At 39.2% G+C, this 23777-nt stretch overlaps 1 protein-coding gene across 4 annotated transcripts in view; it reads left to right on the top strand.

Annotated features, from left to right (window-relative positions):
- dip2b (disco interacting protein 2 homolog B) overlaps positions 1–23777 on the top strand; it is a 203356-nt gene that overhangs the window by 103373 nt on the left and 76206 nt on the right. The window contains exon 1 of one of the 4 annotated variants that reach the window (XM_062970971.1): positions 10331–10364. The exons of 2 other annotated variants lie outside the window; for them this stretch is intronic. In XM_062970971.1, coding sequence (XP_062827041.1) covers positions 10346–10364 — 19 coding nt within the window. In that variant the 5' untranslated portion in view covers positions 10331–10345. Of the gene's footprint in view, positions 1–10330; positions 10365–11542; positions 11659–23777 lie in introns of those variants that run through there. One more of the 4 variants, XM_062970970.1, reaches the window with a different exon arrangement.

Below are 23777 nucleotides of genomic sequence, written 5' to 3' on the forward strand. Positions count from 1 at the left end.
CTTCCTGGAACCCCTTGAAGAAAAAGGGACCATGAATGTCATTAGGTTGATATCATCAAATACCTATGTGCATGTATGATTTATGGTATATCCCATCTTTTCCAATGGCTGGGAAGAAAGGTGGTTTCCAATGCAATTCCAATGCAATAAGAACATAACAAAATATTAATAGAAACATTATACATTAGCATATTACAATACAAATAAATATAACTACTTATAAAACATAAGTAAAAACAAGTAAAAATGCCTGAGTCATAATAAACAAAATGAAGATATTAAAAAGTTCAGCCCATGTGTGCAAAACCCTCTCTATTTGGTAGTCAGTTATTGATGGCCTTCTTGTATAGAAAGAGTTTTTGCCTGCCAGTAAAAGGACAACAGAGCAGGGATAGTTTAGCCTTTGTCAGAAGAAGAACCCACTCTATGGGAGGAGCAGCTCTCCCAGAGATTTCAAAACCTGGGAAATCTTGAATGGGGGAATACAAACTTTCAGATAATCTGTATCCAAGTGATATAGGACTGTACAACTCATAGATAGCACTGTGAGAGCTAGGAGTAGTGGTTTGAATGTTGGACTAGAATTATGGGAGTCCTGGATTCAAATCCCTGCTCAGCCACAGATACTCACTCAGTGGTCTTGGACAAGTCATACCCTCTCAGTCTCAGAGAAAGGTAAAGACCAACCCTTTGTAAACAAATCTTACCCAGAAAATTGTGTAATGGGGTTGCCACTAGTTAGAAACAACTTGAAGGCACAGAACAGCAGCAGCAGTAACAGTACGGTTGACTGCTAGCCAGTGAAGCTGGTGTAATTGGAGAGCTGCACTCTCATGTTACCAAATATTTAAAATATTTATTAAATAATAACACTGGTGGAAAAACTAGAAGCCAGAGAGAGCTAAGGAAAGGTGGTTAAGTAGGTTCTGGCCTGCATGTTTAATTGTAGCCATGTTTTATTCCAGTCAATAAATGAGTTTCCTTAGAACAGATATACCTTGGGGTTTTCTTGAGAATACCATTTTCAGTCATAATGGTCTAGAAGCAGAGATACTTGTTAGGGAAGAATTGTTGTCCAGTTCATGATTAGGAGAAAGATGCTAATTTATTTATTTATTAACATTACATTAACACTGACCTTTTTTCTATTTTTGGCCAATGTCAAAGAATGCTTGAGGGTCATTTTGCACTGGAGTGAATTGGTAAAATATGCAGAGAGTTCTTTGAGGAAATGGCTACTACAGTTGCTGTTGCTTAGCTGAATTTATGCCAAAGAAGAACAAGGAGAGAAGGACACTGAATGTCAGACCTTCAGCGTTGCTTCTGCTTTGTCGGTGTGCATTTGGACTGGTGGTGATTATCACTACCTTCGAGCTGATTTCATCAAATAGGAGAACTTTGCAGTTTTAAATATGCTGCAGGGTTGCATTTTAAACAAGCTGTAATTCATAATTCAGACTACCTTAATTGGGGGGAAAAAAACCCTTCAGCTTTTTCACCAGGTATTCTGAGCTGCCTAGAAAATTTCGAAGGTGGTGCTGGAGATGAGCATAAGAATAAATTGACCTAAGCTTAGTATCAAGCCTTTTAAACATTCTCATACATTATTGGTCCATACTCTGTTGTGAAGAAAAAACATAAAACTACAAAAGGTTTCATTTCTGATTAGGTGTTGAGAATAAGTCATCAGCATATCTTAGAAAGATGTGTTGAGGTATGAAATGTTTGGGCCTTAGACACACAGTTAAGAATGTATCAGTGGGAGTTGGGTGTGTTTGGCTTCCTTCAGATTCTGCCTAAAGGCATTGAGAATGAATTTAGTGAGCTGTAGCCAAGCTGAAATGCTTTAGGGCACATGAAAATTCAGATATATATAAAGGCTGCATAACAATACTCTGAGGAAGTTGTTTAAAGATTTTCCCTAAGACGTAACCAATTTCCCTAAGGTTTCCCTAATTCCCTAAGGAGCGACAAGAGTTCTTTCTCCCATCCTGGACATTCCACAGATATATAATCCCACTTGCCTAGTTTCCAACAGACCTCACAAGCTCTGAAGATGCCTGCCATACATATGGGCGAAACATCAGGAGAGAATGCTTCTGGAACATGGCCATACAGCCTGAAAACCTCACATCAACCCAGTCTGTTGTGATCTTAGAGATACAATCCAGAAACATACATTGTGCTGCTGTCTGTTCATTGTGTGAACTGTGGACAACTCTTTTCTGCTTTGAGAACCAGGGACTTGATAGATATTCAACAATTTCCAAAATGTTCTTGAAATTTAGTGTTCCTGACCACTTGAGAAATACTGCTGGGAAGAAAATCAGTGCTTAGAAAGATCTGATACTTGCAGGAACTATTTTTGCTGTTGTCAGCACAGCAAAACTACTAAACTTGGTCACGTTTGCACTTGCTTAAAAGCTAAACAATCGAAATACAGCTTTTCAGGACAATGTTAAGCAGCTATTTTAACTAAAACTGCACAATTTTTAAAGGGATCTATATCAGTGGCTCCCAACCTTTTTTTGACTGGGGACCACTTAACCAAGGAACATTTTGACCAAGGACCACTCTCCCACATTAGTACCAAAAGGGTTACAAATCATTTTTTTGATTAACTTTAGATTTGGTTTGGTTATTTGGGATGCTGATTCAGAAAATTGCATTGGATAGACCACATCAGCTCTAGTTTCTGATACAGAACATATTCCATCCAGTAGTCACTATCCGCTCGCCCACAGAAAACCATATTTAATAATCTAGAGCTGATGTGGTCTATCCAATGCAATGGTCAGCTCTGCAAAAAGGAGCAGAAATAAAATAAACAAATACATAAATAAATAAATAAATAAAGAGAAAGGAGGTTCATGGACCAGATTTTCATTCTCGCAGCCCACTGCTGGGCTACAGCCCACAGGTTGAAAACCACTGATTTAGATGATTCAACATTGAACAGAGGAGCAAAGAGTAGAACATTCCTTGAATCCTTACCCCTAAAATTGCATTTAAAATTTCAACAAATGTTTATATGTTCATTGTTTGTATACAGTTGCATTTCAAATTCTGATTTATTTTATTCAATACCATAGCTCATTTTATAAATTTAAATCTTTCTGATAAGAAAACTATTGAAAATCACATCCCTATGCTACTAGCTGCTCACTTAATATAATTTTGAATTCACCTTGACAAATTTCCAGGCGATCTTAATACATTTGGCCATCTTTTGTTATTGGTTGTTTCTCTTCCATATAAAGTCAACATTTTGGAACACAGCCTGGTTTACATTGATGTCATCTTCTCAATAAAGCACCTCTCACAGAATGATTATTAAAATCTACATGAACCATACCATCCAAACCTCAGGTCATGTCCTTCCAACTCTAATCTTTTATTACTAAATGCTCCCCTTCTTGACTTGCCTGTGTACTCTTATTCTTGGTAGATGTCAGATTAGGAGGAGGTATGAGAGGAATACCCTTGATAGTAATGAAGCAAATTAGCGGGGGAGAGAAGGAATCAAGGGATCAGAGTAGCTCAGGGTTACAATGTGGAGAGAAGAAAGCACTGCAGTGCTGCTCCAGTGGCTCCTGGCTGCCACTGACAATTCCACACCAAGGTATTCAGAAAGGCCAGAAGCAGTGTCATGGCCAAGAGAGTAGAAGAGGTCAGTTCTCCCCCTCTCCCCAAGTTCTCCCAGAAGCTCTCACCTTTCACCATTCCAGTCAGAGAATGGGGTGGTTCCTTTTTGTAAGAGATAAAGGAATTGTACTCAAATTGACCCATTAATGTCAACCCAGGTTTTTTGGGTTGATTTCTTGACAAAAATTCTAGACTTCTGTGAGTATATAGGGAACAGATTTCCTCCCCAGGCATTTGTGTGTGTGCATCTATATGTTCTCACATACATGCATCTAGTCATGTAATAGTTCACGAATCTGATGGAGGAGCTGAAATCAATGCAAGTGCATGCTATCATAAATTTATTAATCTTTTTGGTCTAGAGGACCTTGATCTTGTAGGAAAGGGCAGGACATAAATCAAATAAATCCATTCATCCACCTTGGCGTTTAAGGCTAAATGCACCTGTCAGTCTCAACTAAACCAAATCCATTAAATCAGTGGAACTTACATAAGCATTAATTGATCAAGTTCCCATTAAGTGGAGGATTCTGTTGACTGACAATTAGGTTTAGACCTAAAACTCTCATGAATTACAGTACGGTTCGTGCATCCTAAGATTGTTGTATGGTTCCGTCCTTCTCCCTGTAAAATCTCACTTTGGGAACATTTCATTTTGTTTTTGTAAAATGAAGTTTAGTTAGTGGAGGGAAGAAATATGTTTGGATCATGCAGGGTGACAGTTGTAATTGCCAGAGGAGTCAGGCAGAATTAGCAGAAGACAGGGCTGGAAGCCATCTTGCTAATTAAGGTGGGGCTTGCTGTTGTTGCTTTCAAGTAATTTCTGATTTATAGTAACGCTAAGGCCTGGACCGGCCCTAGGTAATTTTCAAGTGTAATCAAATAGTATTTTGAGCCCCCCCCCCCCCCAAACCAATCACTGAAAAGTACACTTTATATATACCATATATATGTGTGTGTGTGTGTGTGTGTGTGTGTGTGTGTGTGTGTATGTATGTATGTATGTATATATGTATATACACACACACACACTCCATGTCTATATATATACACACTGTATCTTTATATATACCATATCTTGGAACCCAAGAAATGATCCTAATAATAATAATAATAATAATAATAATAATAATAATAATAATAATAATAATAATAATAATATACACTATATATATGTATACATGCACCATATCTTTCTATATACCATATCTTGGGGCCCAAGATATGATCCTAATAATTAAATAATTTTGTGCATGGAATCAAAATATGCTTTTCTCAGGGTAATAAATTTCAGCCTAGGACAAAAGAACAAAACTACACATCCCAGAAACACTAAACTTGGCAGCACAACCCCTCATCCATGCCTCTACGTTCATACAACAAAAAGAAAAGAAAAATAAAGTCCTAATTAGAGGGCGAGGAATAATTGTTTTTATCCAATTGCTGCTAGTTAGAAGGCTAAGCTCCGCCCACTTGGTCTCCTAGCAACCCACTCAGCCCAGAGGACAGGCAGAGTTAGGCCTCACTTAGGCCTCTTCCACACTGCCTATAAAATACAGATTATCTGATTTGAACTGGATTATATGGCAGTGTAGACTCAAGGCCCTTCCACACAGCTGTATAACCCATTTATAATCTTATATTATCTGCTTTGAACTGAATTCTCTTGACTCCACACTGCCATATAATCCACTTCAGTGTGCATTTTATACAGCTGTGTAGAAGGGGCCTCATATAATCCAGTTCTAAACAGATAATATAAGATTATAAATATACAGTAAAGTCTCACTTATCCAACATAAACAGGCCGGCAAAACGTTGGATAAGTGAATATGTTGGATAATAAGAAGGGATTCAGGAAAAGCCGATTAAACATCAAAGTAGGTAATCATTATACAAATTAAGCACCAAAACATAATATTATACAACAAATTTGACAGAAAAAGTAGTTCTATGCGCAGTAATGCTATGTAGTAATTACTGTATTTACAAATTTACCACCAGAATATCACAATAAATTTAAAACACTGACTACAAAAACATTGACTACTAAAAGGCAGAGTGCGTTGAATAATCCAGAACATTAGATAAGCGAATGTTGGATAAGTGAGATTCTACTGTAATATGAAATAATTACTGTGGTAGAATAATACAGAACAATATAATCTCTAAAACCAAGACAGTAAATAAAGAGCAACACTCTGAAAGGAAAATATTGCAAAGAACACCACTCTGAAAACAAGGGAATTCCAGATAGGAAACAATCAGGGTCAGCTAACACCTCCCAACAAAAAAATCACTCAGGGAGGAAGCAGCCAGGCTTTAAAGCTGCAACGCCATTACATGCTAATCATTTTGCCTAATTGCAGCATTCATACTTGCCTCCAACAGACAAAAAAAAATCAATCAGAAATATTGTATGTTCACAAGCTTTAGGAAATAATATCCCCTGATGGCGCAGCATGTTAAAGCGCTGAACTGCTGAACTTCTGGACTGAAAGACTGCAGGTTTGAATTGGGGGAGCGGAGAGAGCCCCCACTGTTAGCCCCAGCTTCTGCCAACCCTAAAGTTCAAAAATATGCAAATGAGAGTAGATGAATAGGTACTGCTCCGGCGGGAAGGTAACGGCGCTCCATGCAGTCATGCCACATGACCTTGGAGGAGTCTACGGACAACGCCAGCTCTTCGGCTTAGAAATGGAGATGAGCACCAACCCCCAGAATCAGACATGACTGGACTTAATGTCAGGGGAAAACCTTTACTCTTTACCTTAACTACCACTAATTCCTCAATATTTATTTCCCATACCACCATACTTCACCACAGCAACGCGTGGCTGGGCACAGCTAGTGTGTATATATTTAAAAGCCACACAAAACGATGCCAAGGAGGAAAAGGAAGGGAGAAGGGTGCTTCCTATTCCTCTGTGTCCACCATTTTGTGCCCCTGTTGAAATTGTCCACATGCTTGTGGATTTCAGTGGTTTCTCTGTGTGATTCTCTCTTGTGATTCCCCCAGGCAGAAAGAAGCCAGACTTTGACACTCTAAGGCCATTTAATGCTATTGAAGCTGGCCAATTGCATCATTCACACTTGCCTCAGATAAGTTTTCTTTCACACTGGACCTTCCTAGTTTCCAACTGGGAACTGATGCCCAAACCGCCTGGAGCGCCAAAGCCCTTGGGCTATCTACTCCAACCCCCTTCTGCCTACATGCAGCAAAAGAACAATCAAAGCCCCCCTGACAGATGGCCAACCAGCCTCAATATTAATGATAATAATAATAGAGTTAGAAGAGACTCCTTGGGCTATCTATCTTTTGCTGCACTGAAAAACACTTCTGAAGCACCGCTGTTTTGATGCACTGGCTGGTCACCAATCAGGGCAAGGGAGGGGAGGGGGGCACTCTGCACGTGCCCCAGGGTGCCCTGTCTGTCTCTCACCATCTTGAATGCTGTGCTGGAGGGCGGGCGCCTGCTCCGAGGAGCAGGCGGAACTGGCATAGGAGGTCTTGGAAGAGCTGGGCTTCTGAGAAAGAAGGAAGGCAGGAAGGGATCCACCAAGGCAAAGCAAGAAGGCAAGAGCAGTGAGGGAGGGAGGGAGGGCAAGGAGCGATAAGAAAGGGGGCGTGGCCTGGTGGAAGCTTCTGCCTTCATGCAACAAAAGCATAATCAAAGCACCTCTCAATGGGGGAAAAGAGGAGGGAGGAAAGAAAGTTGGAAAAGGAATAAGGGGGCAGGATGCAGAGGAAAGGGAGAATTCAAAAATAAAAAGTATCTCTGCCTATTTCTTTACTTCTTTCCTGCAGTGAAGGAAGGGAGGCAAGGAGTTGGTGAAGAAGGAAGCAGTCTCCCTCCCATCCTCCCTCTCACCTGCCTGCTGCTTCTTCAGGCGTATCTTGCAGGAGGAGGAGAAGAAGGCCGGGGGCTAGGCAAGAGGGAGAAGGCTGCTGCTTCTCCCACAGTGCATTGAATAGCCTTGCAGAGGGCTCAGCCGGGAAGGGAAGGGGGCGGAGCTGTCTGAATGACGGATAGCCAGGGGCTGCCAGTCATTCAGCCAGCTCCTCCCGCTTCCCTTCCAGGTGCCTCAACAGTGCCCCTAGTGATTTGACGCCACCCACAATCACTTACTTTACGTATAGGTTCAGCCGCCCCTGGCTAAGGCTAACTTATCAAGGGGTTTTCTTGGCAGGATTAATTCAGAGTGGGTGAGAGCCAGCATGGTGAAACAAACTGTTTAAGCATTGGCCTATGATTCTGGAGACTAGGGTTTAAATCTGCTCAGTCTTGGAAGCCCACTAGACAAGTCCTTGGGTAAGTCACACTCAGGCTCAGAGGAAAGCAAAGATGTGGTTTACTGCTCCCATTTTGACTCACATGTGCCCTGTGCAGCAGTGCTTGATAGCAGATGTCCCATTTACTTCAGTGGGAGAAGAGTAAATGTGAGCAATGTGGGACAGGGTCCTCAGCTTTGGAATCTAATATGTTTTCAGTTCTAAAGTTAAAATGTACAGATGATTTGAGATTATTTTTTATCTCTGCGACTTAAAAAAACATACATATATACAAGTTGAATGTCCTGTACCCAAATTGCTTGGTAACAGTGGTCTTTCCGATTTTTCCAGTAAATGAAGGCTAAAGGGGAAAGGGGGCTAATTATGCACCTTTCTCAAGGAGCCATCACTACAACACAGTCAGAAATTTGATGGGGGTGCGCAATCCACACAGTACTCACTCCATTTCCAGGTGCCCACCCTGTTCCAACATTGGCCAGGTGAAAGGAAAAACGCAGCATGAATTAGCCAGCCAGCAACATTCCCTGAGCCTGTAGCAGCTGAACGCATTTGGACTTTTACTTCCCCGATGCCTGCTTTTTACAGAAGTGAAGCAAAACATTTCGTGTTTTGGAGTCTTTCAGATTTCTAGGAAAAGGAGACTTGACCTGGCCTAACTATATGAAGTAATGCTTCTGTTCTCCTGACACAGGAAGAGCTTGTTTCCATTTTCCAGTCATGTCCCAGGGCATTTTTGCCACATTGATAGCTAAAATGGCAGACTGCATTCTGCAGCGTTTTGGGAATTCCTTGAAATTAGGCCAGTAAAAGACAATACTGTGTCTATTTTTAGTCTTTAAAATAGCAAAACTTTTGCAGCTAGGGTCAACAGGCTGAATCTATTTCCTTGAAGGTTGTGTTACTATGGCTTGTTCATATAAATTACCATTTCTTGTGATTAATCTCCATGCAGGGAAACAATCTGCCCACTGTAATTAATGTACTTCAGTTTGCTGTTTGAATATTTAGTTCTAAAACATCTAAAACCTAAACCTAATATGCTGTTGAATACTTCGAACCAAAGACCATCCATGCCCACAGGCATAGTCTGAATTACTGACACAGCATGATATTAGGAGGAAAAATGGAATTTCTGTGTGTGTTTTGAGTATTGTTTAACTGAATGGCAAGACATATCTCTTGGGTTTGAAACGTCTTCTTGTGTTATCCTTCTTAATTGTAGAGCTTTTCAAATTTGTAAAGTATCTTTATCATGAAATGGCCGTGTGTCTTGTAAGACGATGCATACCCATATGTGGAATTTGGCTTTTGTATATTTACTTCTTTTCTTAAGATTCACGAGCAATTTATATATGTGTCTATGCTCTCTCTCTCTCCTTGCCAAACTTGTAAGAATGCAAGTGCAACATTTCTTTCCAAGGACAGAATCCTATTCCCATGCTTTAGAAAATACCTTCCCTGTTCTAAATGTTGCAGTTTAGAACAGAATCACACTGTCCTCTTCCCAAGACGTAGTAAGCAGATTCACAAACTCCCTCATCACTTTTTCTTCAACCATCTATCTGTGATATGAAAAATAGTTTACCATCCTCTTCCTTGCAACAAACACTTTCTTAAATAAACATTTTGCATTCCCATTTCTGCAGTTAATTGTACATGTGGCTGTGCTTCTCCCATTGAAATAAATGAAGTTTAAGCACATGCAGGTACACATTGAATTATATTGATAGATGATTTTCCCCCTTTTTAATGCTTTTAATATATGAATTTAGGTATTTTCTTGAATATATACCTTGTTTATGAGATCTAGGGTTTCCAAAAGGTCAAACAAGATTAAGTTGAAATCTTATTTTACAATTTTTTTAAAAAATAATTAAATAACAATATTAAAAACCTTAGTTAGACATCTTTAAAACATAATCATTAGTAAAAGATTTTAAATAAAGATAATATAAAATATAGTACACCAGTACACATGCATTTTGTTGTTATTCTTGTGGCACCTTTAAGACTAAACTATTCCTTTTTTTACTGGAACTGAGAAAATGTGACTTTCCCAAAGTCAGCCAGTGTTTTCCCTTGACCAAGAGGGAATCAAACTATGGTTTCTAGACTGATAGTCCAGTGCTCAAACCACTACACAACGGTGGCTCTGTCGGCATATGATTTAAAGCTAAAAGGCCTGTCTGAAGTTTCTTACTTGAATAGTTCTCTGAATTCTTAGTGGCTGCTGTCCATTTCTCCTCTTATTCTCATCTGGTATTTTCTACCCTTTGTGCTTCCAGCTGTGTTTCCTCTTTTCAATCAATGGCCTTAAATGTTTTAACCCCAACAGTCAATCTGACTTCCTCTCTTCTATTCAAACTGGAGTACTTAGCTTGTTGGTATCATACAATAAGTTGGTGAATGGTGAATCAACATATAGGTATATCTAATTGATTCAGTGGGTGTACTCTGGTCAGGACAGTGGGGTATAGGCCACTGTGTTTGAATGACTTGTTTCTGTATATTCCCTTTTCCACAGAAAATGTATATGTTCCCTGTCGCATTCCCCTTATTTTAAATGCCTCATTGAATCCCTCTACTTTAGGAAATCCTTTCCAGGATCCCTCTTTTGTGCTGCTTCATCCTTTTACTGCTGTTTTGGTTAACAGCATGAGCTATGAACTGTTTGTTCCAGGTTCAGATTTCAGCTCTCTGTTGGCCCTAGACAAGCAATGCTTGTTTACCCTTTATTCCATGCTCCCTCTTGAGATATATTGGTAAGAACTGTGTCTTTGTCTTAGTTATATTGATACTAAATTAAGAAGTCCTGTTTAATGTTATACTCTGCGTGTGAACTGTAGGTAAGAATTACACCAGATGACTAACTGGCAAAGTTCCTATAAAATGGAAGCTGATTATTCCACCCCCACTGATTTTTCAGGCTTTCAGTATGTCATAGATGACTTCATTTGATATGTAAGAGCAGCTAAAGTAGGCAAACTATTTAAAGGGTGAGTAAATGTTCTGGATTTCATTTGGAATTGGTATTTTTAAAACTCTATTGGGTTCCTTTTTCAGAACTAACTGCCTGTGTTTTGGGGAAAGAGAGATCCATACGATATACGTATGAGAAGGTTGTTTTTTTGAAGCATTGGTATCCTGCTTTTCAGCTGAAAAGGGCTCTTCGAATGGTTTACAAATATCAGTAATGTGACTGACCCTATGCTCAAGTTTACAGTCAAAAAGACCTGAAAGAGAAGGAAAAGGTATGATGAGAAATTGACTAAGGTGGGGGGGAAACTCAAGACAGTGCTTGCTTCTTATCTACAAATATGAATGTGTTATGTAGCCAGGATCTTATTTATTAATTAGTTACATTTATATCCCACTTTTCCTCAGAAGAATTCAAGGCAGTATACATGGCGTCCCCCCTCCCCCCCTTTATGTTTTGGTTATTGTGACAATCTCCCTATGAGGTAGGTCAAGATGAGAACATAGGAATAGTTCAAATGAGTTTCATGGCTCAGTAAGGCCTAGAAACTTGATTTCCTAGTTTCCAGTCTAGCACTCAGGTGCATCAAGGGAGCAGCTCAATTGCTCCTCCCACTTCTTTTCTCTCCCTTTCTGCAGCTATATGGAATTGCTTTGCCAGGTGATTTCTGATGGACCTGGCTTTACAGAAGAGCTAATGGTACATGATTGTAGAACTCAAGCCTATGCTGAATTTAGAGCAAGTAAGCCCATTTGATTATATTTATGGGTGATATTGTTTGGGCTTTTCTGCTTCTAGTGTGTTTTGTCAGTACAAAACTGGATTGTTCTAAAATGGGAAAGGGGGTGCTAAAACTACAGGGATTTTTGTTGCTCGCAGGGAGGAAAGCACATGGCTATGCAGACTTTTAGCAAGCCAAACAAATGGGTATTCACGAAGACTTACAGCTGGTTTAATAAACGTTTGACTGTTCTAGACAAAGGATTAGCATTGTCATTCTCCATAGGCTGTATTAAAAAAAAACACATGTAAATCTCTTTAGCAGTTTTGTTTGTTCCTCTGCTCTCCCCAGAGCCTAGAATTAAACTATAGCAAATATCTGTGCACTCTTTGTTGTAGGAAACTGTGCCATAAACATTTGACTTCAAATTTTGAGGCTTCTAGGTTGGCAAGGCAGTGCTTCAGTAACTTCACAGCAGTAGTATGACAGCTGTGCTGAGGATGGGGGATGCTTGCATTCAGACTGGCATAATGTCAGCTTTTTTTTACTACAGAGTATCCCCCCATGTGAATAGTTTCTGTAAGGCATGAAGTACTACCATGTTTTCAGAATAGTATCTTCCTTCCTGACATCAAATCTAGAAGAATAAACTCTTTGCACTGTGCTTTCAAAATCTGGACATATTAGATCAGTATTTTGTGCTATAGGCATTAGGATTTAATCAGAGCAGATGAAGTAATAGTACTACGTGTAATTAGAGATATAGATATATCTATGTTGTTATTGACCAGAAGTGAGTTTAAATTACAGTCAGCTTTTGGTTTCCATGAATTCAACCATCTGTAACCAGAAAATATTCTCACCCCCACCCCTATATTCCAAAAAGCAATTTTGCTATCTATCTATATATATAAATCTAATGTATGTTTGTAGGACTGAGTAAACAACAAAACCACTGAACTAAATCACACCAAATTTGGCAACAAAAGACATAGTCATCCAATCTTATGTCTTTCAAACAAAACAAAAACAAATAGAAAAATAAAGTCCAAATTAGAGGACAAGGAAGAGCCGTTTTCAACCCTGGCTGCCGGTCAGAAGGGTAGGCCCTGCCCCCTTTAGGCCCTGCCCACTTTGTCTCCTAGCAACCCCCTCGGCCACAATGGTGCCAAGGGACAGCCAGGGTTCAGTTAGGCTTCTTTCACATTGCCTATAACATACAGATTATCTGATTTGAACTGGATTATATGGCAGTGTAGAATCAAGGTGGCTAATTGCAGCATTCATACCTGCCATACCGAGACTATTAATTGCTTATTAGGTGACCTTTTAAAAATAATTAAGGCCCTTTCCACATAGCTGAATAAAATCCCATATTATCTGCTTTGAACTGGAATATATGGCAGTGTGGACTCAGAAAACCCGGTTAAAAGCAGATATTGTGGGATTTTCTGCCTTGATTTTATTGTGGGTTATATGGTTGTGTGGATGGGCCCTAAATTGCTTATATAACATCCTATTTCTTTTCACTTGCACACCCCCCCCCCCCCCCCCCCCGCTTCTTAAAGAGAGCCTATACTAAACCCAGTTTCCTCATCTGCTTTGTCAGATGCAGGTAAATCAATAAAGTAAGTCAATGTCATTGATTTTTTTTTAAAAAAAAACCCCACTCACTATTGTTTCAACAGTCCCTCCAGAATCCAATCCAGACACTTATTTTGACCTTTGGATGCCTATTTTCCAAAATAAAATTATGCAACCCACACATTTGGGTGCAAATGATTGGTTTATGATAGTGGTTCTTAACTGTTGCTCTACAATGGTTTAGGGAACGCATTACTTCCTCAGGCATATTGCAGTAGAATCCATTCTTATCACCTATATTGAACATGCCTAAAAATAGGTAGTTCACCTTAGACAAAAACACATTATTGCTCAACCATTCACAGTGAAGACTAAGGCTATTTCTTCCAAAATCTGTATTTTATGTTGCATAAAATATATTTTCTAGAGGGAATTTGAAATACAGTACAAACAGTTTAGTGTAATATGTCCAAGGTTATTGGGACACCCATCTTCTTAACTCTGTACATCCAGACTAGAACATAGTGATCACAGTATAGTCCTGTTAATGCCATATATCTGCTCTGGAAGCATATGTCTCATATGCACAGACATGGGTAGCTAATAGTGCTGTTTGACTTCTAGAAATTTGAAAAAAATGTTTAGAAGTATTTCTTTCTCGACATTATCTTGCTTATTTGCTCTTGGACAGAAAGACACTATAAATTTTGGGGCAGATTTCTTTGTCATGCATATATAGTTTCCTCAGGGCATCCTATTTAAGATTTTAGCATTTTAATTGACATCATTCTCCAATATTTTTTTCTCCCTAAACACAGCCATTATATTTGTGAGGTGGTCTTTCACATGCTAAGAAAGCAGCAGCAGATTCAGCTAAAAATTAATGGCAGATGAAACTTCAGCAGGTGATAAAAACCCTCCATAAAACACTGCTGTTGCTTTGCCCATGCATATTTGGAAAATCCTGACAGCAGAATCTGCAGATCCAGTAGGATTATTCTAAAGGGAATACTAAATAGAGTCACGTAACATCTGCCAGGCTTAACTGACTCCTGCTTGCTTTGTACTAGCAATGCGGCAGTATGTGCTTTATGGTAAATACTATGCAGCCACTCCCACCCCCAGCCCTTAGTCTTGATACCTTGCCTGGCTGCTTTCTGTTATCAAGAGTTCAGAAACTGTTTACACAAAGAGCCAGTCTTTCTTTAAGTCTGTTCCAGGTGTACTACCTGCTTGGACAGCCTGCAAATGGAGAGAACAACATGTTTAATTATGATTGAGACTTTGAATATGCTATTCAAAAAGCAAAGCAGCATTTCAGTCTGTAGCTTCCAGCTGATACTGGAAGTAAAGGTCCTACAAATTTTTGTGGAATGGGGCAAATTGCAGTGGGACAAATTGCAGTTTTCAGAGCTATTTTCTCATTATCCCCTCCTGTTTTTCACAAAGAACCCAGCAGAACTAACAACCTTTATAAAAATTGTAGCACACAAAACACCCTTAAATTGTAATTCTAAAATCATGAAGAAAACAGGGTTTGCATCTCAGCTTGGCCATAGAAACTCCCTGGATGACCTTGGGCAAGTCACACTTTCTCAACCTCAGAGTAAGGCAAGGAAAATCACCCTCCGGACAAGAAACGCCTGTGATAAGGTCTTAAAGGTAAAGGCTTCCCCTTGACATTAAGTCTAGTCGTGTCCGACTATGTGGGGTGGCGGTCATTTCCATTTCTAAGCCGAAGATCCGGCGTTATCTGTAGACTGGTAGCGCTGTTACCTTCCCACTGGAGCGCTACCTATTGATCTACTCACATTTGCATGTTTTCGAACTGCTAGGTTGGCAGAAGCTGGGGCTAACAGCAGGAGCTCACTCAGCTCCCTGGATTCAAAACACCGATCTTTTGGTCAGCAAGTTCAGCAGCTCAGCGGTTTAAGTCACTGCGCCATTGGGGCTCAGTGGGTCTTAGAGTTACCATAAGTCAGAAATGACTTGAAGACATCCTCAACAGCAGTACACAAATGGTGTATAGAATCTTTCCTCTCCAACTCTTCCTCTACTGCTCTGTGAATAAAGCTCCACTTGTGATTTGGCCCCTAGAAATCTAAGTGAAGCACATTGCTCTAAACTTCCATCCTTTTCTCTGGGAAACTTGACTGACCAGCACTAACAACATTTGTCACTTGTTAGTGATTTTTCACAGTGTTTGCCACCATACCACTCTATTGCATCCTGTCCCATCTTATTTTGGTAGCTAAGCAAGGGCAAACTTGCTTAATACCTGTGTGGGAGACCACCAAGGAATAACGGATTTCCAGGTAGGGTTAGGAGAGAAATCATCTCTGAAATCAGAGAGACCATTTGTTGCCAGTCAGATTCAACTGTCCTGGACTAAATGGTTTGAATTAGTAGAATACAATATGTTTAGTTCTTGTGAACATCTTGCCAATAAGCAGGAAACTCAAAACTCAAAATCCATAATATGGAACATTTTTGATCTCAAGAATATTGGATAACGAATACACCACCTGTAGAATTTTAATATGTATTTTAAGCACTTGGTAATAATGAAGACTTTACCTTTGTTCTTTGGTTGTGGTTTCCCACAATGCAAGCAGTAGTGTATGTGCACATTTCCTTTGAGCATCAGAAACAGTGCATTTGGAGATCGAGCAATGAATGAGACATGTACACTAGGTATGTACAACAGTATGTTTTCAGAGTACCATTTCATTCAAGATCTTAATAGAACACTTCGTATGCCATAGCTTTGGAGAAAAGGAATTTCCACTTTCATCTCAATAAAACTCATTCGCTTATTTCTTTCCTTACCATGGATAGCATGACCACTTCCACTTGAGAGCCATCTGGATTAGTTTAGGAAGGAAGTGTCAGGCAGTTTTCTCAGTTGGTGTGACAGTTTCTGTTGTTGGAATGCTGGCATCGAAGGATTAATAACAAGGGGCAGGACCAACACCAGATGGGCCCACAGCATGCCTTGGAGTCTAAAAGCGAGCAACCCCAACAAAGCCAAAAATGTTGAATTCCAAAGTGGTGTGACACTATTACCAGCCATTTTAAGCTGTAGTGATTTGAAGTAGGGTAAGGAGAAACGTTAACCTTTTGTGGTGATTAGTTGCAGTCTCAAGGACGAATATTTCAAACCCCTGACTGTAACTATATTTAAAATATTTTTATGGTAGATACTGTGGTATCTTGGTTCAGGTAAGCCTCTCAAAATGTTTGGTAGCAAGTAATATTTCTTTGTCCTGAAATACAAGAACTTCATGCTCTGAAGATACAAGAGCTAAGCTTCTCATCTTGGAAGCAACAGAGTCAGTCCTAGTTAGTACTTGGATGGGATACAATAAAAGAATGCTGTAGGTTGAATTTCAGAGGAAGGAAATGATAGTTTATTCTTAACCTTGCTTTAAAAAGTCCTATCAAGTTCATGGGGTCACCATAAGTGAACAGGTGACTTGAAGGCAGGTCACACATATGCAGGTTTGAAAATTGTTTTCTTCTGTTGGGTTAATTTCATCAATTGAATGATGAAAATTGAGAGCTTCTTTCCAGCCACATGCCATTAATCAGTTTGAAGAAAAGAACATAATCAGCCAAAATCAACAAAAGGTCAAGAATGATTCTGCTTCTTTAAAATGGTTCTTTTAAATAGTTAAAGCTCTCCATTTAATATTTAATATAAAACTGGAAACTGTAATTTTGTATTGTTTGATTAGTAATCTGCAAATGTTTGGGACTTGTTTGCAGGTGGCTTACCGAAAAGCTTTCCTATATCTTTTGCATTGTCCCTCCATATGGGCTGAAAAGCAGAGTTTTGCATGTTGATTAAATATCCCACAAATTAATATTGTGGCTTTACATTTCTTGGTTTGTGAGTCAACATTATAGACACCCCATTAAGAAGTAGCATAGGAAGGTGATAACTACCCTGGATACAGCTGTTGTGAATGCTACTAACACATGACACATACCAAATCTTGTTCTTAGATTAGAAATAATGTTCTTTTTTATTATGTGTATGATTAAATTCAGACAGAGGTTTAGAAGCCATTTTTACCATAATTTAAAATAAAGTATTTTCTCTTCTGATAACATCTGCTTAATTTCATTGTACTACATATGTCTCCTGAGGTTTGTACATATTTTGTGACATTTACCATTGGTCAACTTAGCTTCTTCTATGGGCCATGTGATCTCTCTTCACCTATAGTAGAAGTCAGCAAAATGCATCTAGAAAATAATGTAACTATTTCTCTGCGATTGCCTAGAAATAGTTATGCTGTTTTCTAGATGCATGTGTAGCAAAAAGGCCTTGTTAGAACAGCCAAGGGAGCAGGTATATGTAGTTTGTCAGATTCTTTAAGGAGAGTGTTGTCGAACACGGCATCCCTCCCCCCTCAAGATTTATAGTTTCCCAGGGCAATGAGCCAGAATTAAATACAGTGGTGCCCTTCTGTTTACATGAAGTCTCCCATGCTCTGCCATGGACCAGCAGCAGCTCAACCCAGGGTTTTTAATCTGCGTTGGTCTGGATCAGCACGTTTGCAGGGCGCCCAGTTTTTTTTAAATGTATGCCGGCAAAGATAGAGCGTGGATCACATGGATCTGGGTCCAACAAAAGAGCTTCCCTCACTGGGTCTGGGAATCTTTAATGGACACCCGGTTCTGACTCTGCACCTATTGTATGTAGCCCAGGCTTTTTAATCAGTGCTAGTCCGAACCAGCGCTTATCTCATGGACCCTATGTCTCTCTAGGGACAACTGAATATCCAGTTAACCAAAATGAAACATATCCTTATGATGTTACAATGTATTTTCTCCAATGGATTTCATAACACTGTCCATCCTTGACTCTGCTCTATTCTGTACGCCAATTTTTATCTTCGCTGATACTAATATGCACACATGCGCAGGAGCTAAATAATTAAAAGGAAAAGAAACAACCTTTCCAATCCTGTCATGCATGCTCACAGTGCCACCATTTTGGCACTCCCAGATACTTGCTTCTCCATCTCCCTAACTCTAAGCTATATTTTTATTTCGCCTTGTTACTATAAGTCTGTTAAATAAAAGGTAAACTACAGTGAATTGTCTTAACCTTTATCCGACCCCCAAACAGAGCTGACAATTCCAGAATGTCCTTCAACACCTCGAGCAGGGGACAGTGATTGCTTGGACATTATTTTCCAGCAACTGAGCTGATAGCTTTATAACTGTCATCTGGGATTCCACTCTGGTGAGATCCAAGCCATCAGCCAAACAAGACCCTGGACAAAGGAAATATGGTTGCTCTAACCATATAAATGCTGTAAATAAATAATAAATAAATCTAACGTTCCAATAGACATGCTGGGATCTACTCTTTGTTTGTTCTGCCTGAGAATGGACTTGGGAGATCACCACCCATTATCCCCAGCATCTTGGACTCGGCATTTGCCAAATCCCATCATTTCCACACCTGGACATTCATTGTCTCCAAAATTCCAGCTTAAGCTTTCAGATATGGGTGCCGCTTCTGGGAAGCTCCTCTCCATCCCAAGAGATGCCTCCAACCACTGATTGGTGGTCCCAGGGCATTCCTGCCTGGTAGGGAGGGTATCCCCAGCCACATCATCGGGGCCAGAGCCAATCACAGAGCAAGCCCACCTGAGCCCACTCCCTGGCCAATCAGGAGCACTGGCAGCACCGGCAGGCTCCCATTACTTAGTCAATCAGGTACGGGGGAGGGAAATTTGAACCTAGACAATGATAATGCATGGGTTTTCTACTATATAAAAATGGTTTCACATCCCATAATGCTTATGCTTGTACTTTTGGGCAGACCCTACTTGCATCCGATTTTGGCCAGAGTGTAATTAAAGCCTCTGTCTCTCTGTCTTCGACCTGGTGAGTGTGTCATTTTAATCTGGAACTGATTGTAAGTGTAAAGGCTTGCCAAGCTGGACTCTCATTTAATTGTGGTCTAAATTTCAACTACAAGAGGATCCATACAAAATTAAAATGTAAAGTAATTCTTTAAAATGAGGATCACTTCCCTGTTTGCTGTACTGAACTACTAGCATGATTGCCCACACCTCTTTTTCTTGATATGCTTGGTGCATACGCCATTGGTTATAACCAAATGGCATGGAAAATTCCTTTTAAAAAGAGTACTAACTCCCTTATATCAAGCCCAGACACAGTCATGATGCTGGAGTTCAGGGTGGAGTACAAAAGAGGCGGCAGACAGGTAAATAGCCTGCCTGGTAACATTACCGAAACAGAGACAAGGTGTTGGCTGCTTTTATTATAACGAGCATAAACATGATATCAGAGACTTCCTACATAGCGTTTAATCCTGCATCCCATTTCATTACTTCTTAGCTTGCAGTAGATATCTTAATTTGATATCTGCATTGGCTGTTTTCATTAGCTGTAGAGGGGCATTTATTTTTGGTACTCAAACATATATTTTGCTATTTGTTTCAAAACAACCACACAATGGTTCTATCCTTGTTTGTTCTCTCACCACATTTCCATTTTATAAATTTAGGATTATGTTTCCTTCTAAGGCAGTTACCAGTTTTATGTGGTTGTCTTATGCATTTGTTCTTTGCAATCTAGAGCATAGATAACCTCATTTACACTTTGTAAAAGTTGCAAACAGGCTGTCCTCCTGCTGCAAAGGTTTCTACTCTCGCATAAGAAATGAGGTATGTTGTTACTAATGCTGGAACAGAGCTAGTGCTTATATGATGCTGAATTGCAACTGGTGCTTTATACAGTAGAGTCTCACTTATCCAACACTCGCTTATCCAATGTTCTGGATTATCCAACGCATTTTTGTAGTCAATGTTTTCAATACATCATGATTTTTTGGTGCTTAATTTGTAAATACAGTAATTACTACATAGCATTACTGTGTATTGAACTACTTTTTCTGTCAAATTTGTTGTATAACATGATGTTTTGGTGCTTAATTTATAAAATCATAACCTCATTTAATGTTTAATAGGCTTTCCCTTAATTTCTCATTATCCAACATATTCGCTTATCCAACATTCTGCCGGCCCGTTTACGTTGGATAAGCGAGACTCTACTCTAGTTATATTTTTTCTACCTTGGAAAGAATTTTGGTAGCTGGTCCCAGGTTGCTAGTTGGTGATTTATGCACCAAATTGGATCTAAAAGCAAGAGCAGGGTTTTCTAAACTCTGTGTTACTACATATTAGGAAGCAGTTTGTGGATTATTTCAGCGGATAAAATTCTAACTTACTCCTATTATTATCCATACCCACAGATTTTATAAGCATCATATATGAAGCCGACTCCAAATTATGGACTTTCTGATTTTAATGTTATAAATTTCTGGTCTTTAAAAGATCTGTGAAAAAAGAAGAGGTGGGAGGGATGAGGAGTGCATACGGTGAGATTCTTAAGAGAGAGGTTGCCATCTTTGCGTCCCTCTGAGGCAGGATGGCCATCTGTTAGGAGGGCTTTGACTAGGTATGACTAGGTATTACTGCATGGCAGAAATGGGATTGGACTGGATGGCCTTTGGGTGTCCCTTCCAACTACAGGATTCTGACTCTATGAGACGCTGATGGGAGCAAGAGTGAGGTGGGTATTGGTGCATTTCAGCCACGCTGTAATCTGTGATCCTTTACATTGGAGATATGAACCTACAAAATACCCCATTGTGACCCCTCAATTCAGGAGAGAGAAAAAGAACCACCAATGTTCTGCCATTCCGGCTGCAAATGAAGCATTCCATCCTGGCTTGAAGAAAATTTATTCCTGTACTTTTGAAGGGTTTATTTTTTTCTCTCAACATGTATCTGAGTATTTAGTTCTTTTAACATGATGTGGGAAGCCTTTAACTGATTGACCTTGCATGCCCAAGTTTCTTAGGCTAATTCTGTTAGATTCCTTAGAATAAAATCAGCACAAACTCAATGGCATTTCCCCTTTGTTTGACTAAGATCAGTGAATGTTCCTTATTGTTTCTTCAGTCAATACCTTGTTTCCTTGGCTTTAACAATAGTGTGCAAACTCATTTGGAAATAGATTTTTACAGTATAGGGTGGAGAAGTTGCTAATGCTAATTTAGTTTGACATTTCCAACAGCAAATCAAGCCATCCCTGTGGTTTTCCAGGCAAAAATGTGTACAAGGTGTCCTTGAACTGACCATAGTTAATTTCCAAAACCATTCAGTGTTGTATTTCTGTCATTATACTGTTGACCCTACTGTTCAAAAATGTATAGTAGATGAATACTTACTGGCATGAGTTGGTCTGTCCATTCTGCTTAACAGAATATTGAAAAGATAGCAATCTTTGAAGTGTTATTTAAGAAGAAAAAGTCAAAAGAATTAAGATTTCTGCAAAGAAACACAAAAATACTTTGAGCTGGCTAATCAATTTCCTTTTAATTTCAACAAAGCTTGTACAAAATAATACACCAATACTCCTTGGCATTGTCTAGCTTATATAAGATTTCTAGGGATAATTGACTATAAAGTGTTAAAAATGTGAGGCAGGTTCTACACAATGAGTTCTCACTTTGCTGGGAAAAATATGTGAGGCTTGTGTGTGTGCACATATACACACACTTCATTTCAAGTATTCCTGTGTAAAGGAGTTTAATTACCCCCTTCTCTTCTTGTATCATCATAGGCGGTCTCTCGTGGCCGAATATGATTACCTTCCAAAGTACATCATTTGGTTTAGTTGGAAGGCAGTTTCATGCTGCAGAGTGTCTAGCAAGCTATAGAGATGCTTTATAGTGGTATTAGTAGTTATTCTTTACAAGTCCCCGTTATTCTGGAGGCTTCTGTAAAATAAAATGTGATCTTTGTGTAGAGCATTGCTAGAAGGACACTGCATTTTCCTGTTCTTAAGTATATTGGGAACCAAAAGAGTAATAAGACGCAGCATATTTAAAGCATACACACACATATCTGTATTATTTTTGTCCCATTAGATGGGAAAAGAAAGACCCTTCCTCCATGACATTTTTCCTTTGTGGATTGAGGGACAATGTCTTTCTTTGTCTTTCACAATGACATCCACGTAGTTTTATGAAAACCAGTATCTTTGTACATTTATGTATTGCGAGACAGTGGTCAGGAAAGAGTAGTCCGCATGCATACGGGGTTTTCAAAGCAGAGTTACTGCAGGTGCCTAGAGTATAAAAAGCCCCAGAGTATAGATTACTTTTGCAAAAACCCCAAAGCAAAGATATTAAACAGTCCTGTCTATATCTCCAGCATTTTTTTTAGCAAACCACTGAGATTCTGTTTATCTGGCCAATGAAGAATATTTTGTAAAGAGGTTGGAGAACCTGTGGCCTTTCAGATATTACTGGATTTTTGGCCAAACTGATGTGCTGTGGTTAACAGCATCACAGCCCTCTTTCAACTCATCTCTAAGGCATTCCACATGCTACCATAAATAAATTTTGCATACACCATCCCTTTATCATATTAGATGTATCCTATTATAAAGAAGAGATTTTAAAAGGAGTAGAATCCTATATTTCCCAGAAAATATATGTTGCAGGCATAGTACATATCATTCCCTCATTCTTTCCTCATTCTTGCTCAGTCTTAAACTTCCTTCATCCCTGGAAGTATCACAGCTGTACAACCAATACATTTAGTTTATTTTGATTTCCCATTAATATTAGAACCATATTATTTAGAACCATTTGCATTCTTCTTGTAATTACTTTTTTTTCTGTCCCATTGTGAGCTGATACTCACTGTGACTACTAATTAGCAGCTGAAACAACAGTAGGAAAAAAAACTGATTAACATCACCGAGTTCATGGACCAATAAGCTTTAAGAAATTATGTGGGTTTGTTAGAGCAGTGTATGTTTAATGTGCAAATCTCATATCTACGATCATAATTGAAGTGAAGAATAGATATAAGGATAGGGCTGTATTGATATTTCAGTGGTGTGGACAAATAGGCAACATACATAATGTGGTACTGGGCACAGAATTATTAATAAAATATGAAGAGAAATAACAATTCCTGAATTTTTAAAGCTTTTGTTTAAGATATGTACAAACCAATTACTTGGGCTTATATTTGTATAGAGAAGCCTGCAATACTTAGTGGTGTTTATTGAAATAGGAGTGTGCTACAAGAGTCTGAGGTTGTGACTCATATAGTTTTGTGTTCTTCCAAGTGACTAGCAGAAATGAATTAAATTATGCTAAATATCAAAAAATATACAATTCATTATTCATTTAGTACAAATATATCTTGGAGCATGATCCTAAGCCTAATGATAACACATTGTCCTAAGCAGAGAAGCAGATTTGGAATTAGTGAGTGCTTGAATGAGAGAGACTGCCCAATAATATTATTTGTCTGTAAAGATATCACTATGTTATTTTGAAATACAGGATTCAAAAGAATCTTGTAACACCTTAGAGCAGTGCTTTCCAAACACTGTGTTCAACACACTAGTGTGTCACAATTAAATGTGCCCCCCCCCCATTCCTGCCTCCACAAGCAAAGGTGTGCGTTGACCACTCCTGGAAG

Source organism: Anolis carolinensis, chromosome 2, assembly GCF_035594765.1.
Source record: "Anolis carolinensis isolate JA03-04 chromosome 2, rAnoCar3.1.pri, whole genome shotgun sequence".
Lineage (NCBI taxonomy): Eukaryota > Metazoa > Chordata > Lepidosauria > Squamata > Dactyloidae > Anolis > Anolis carolinensis.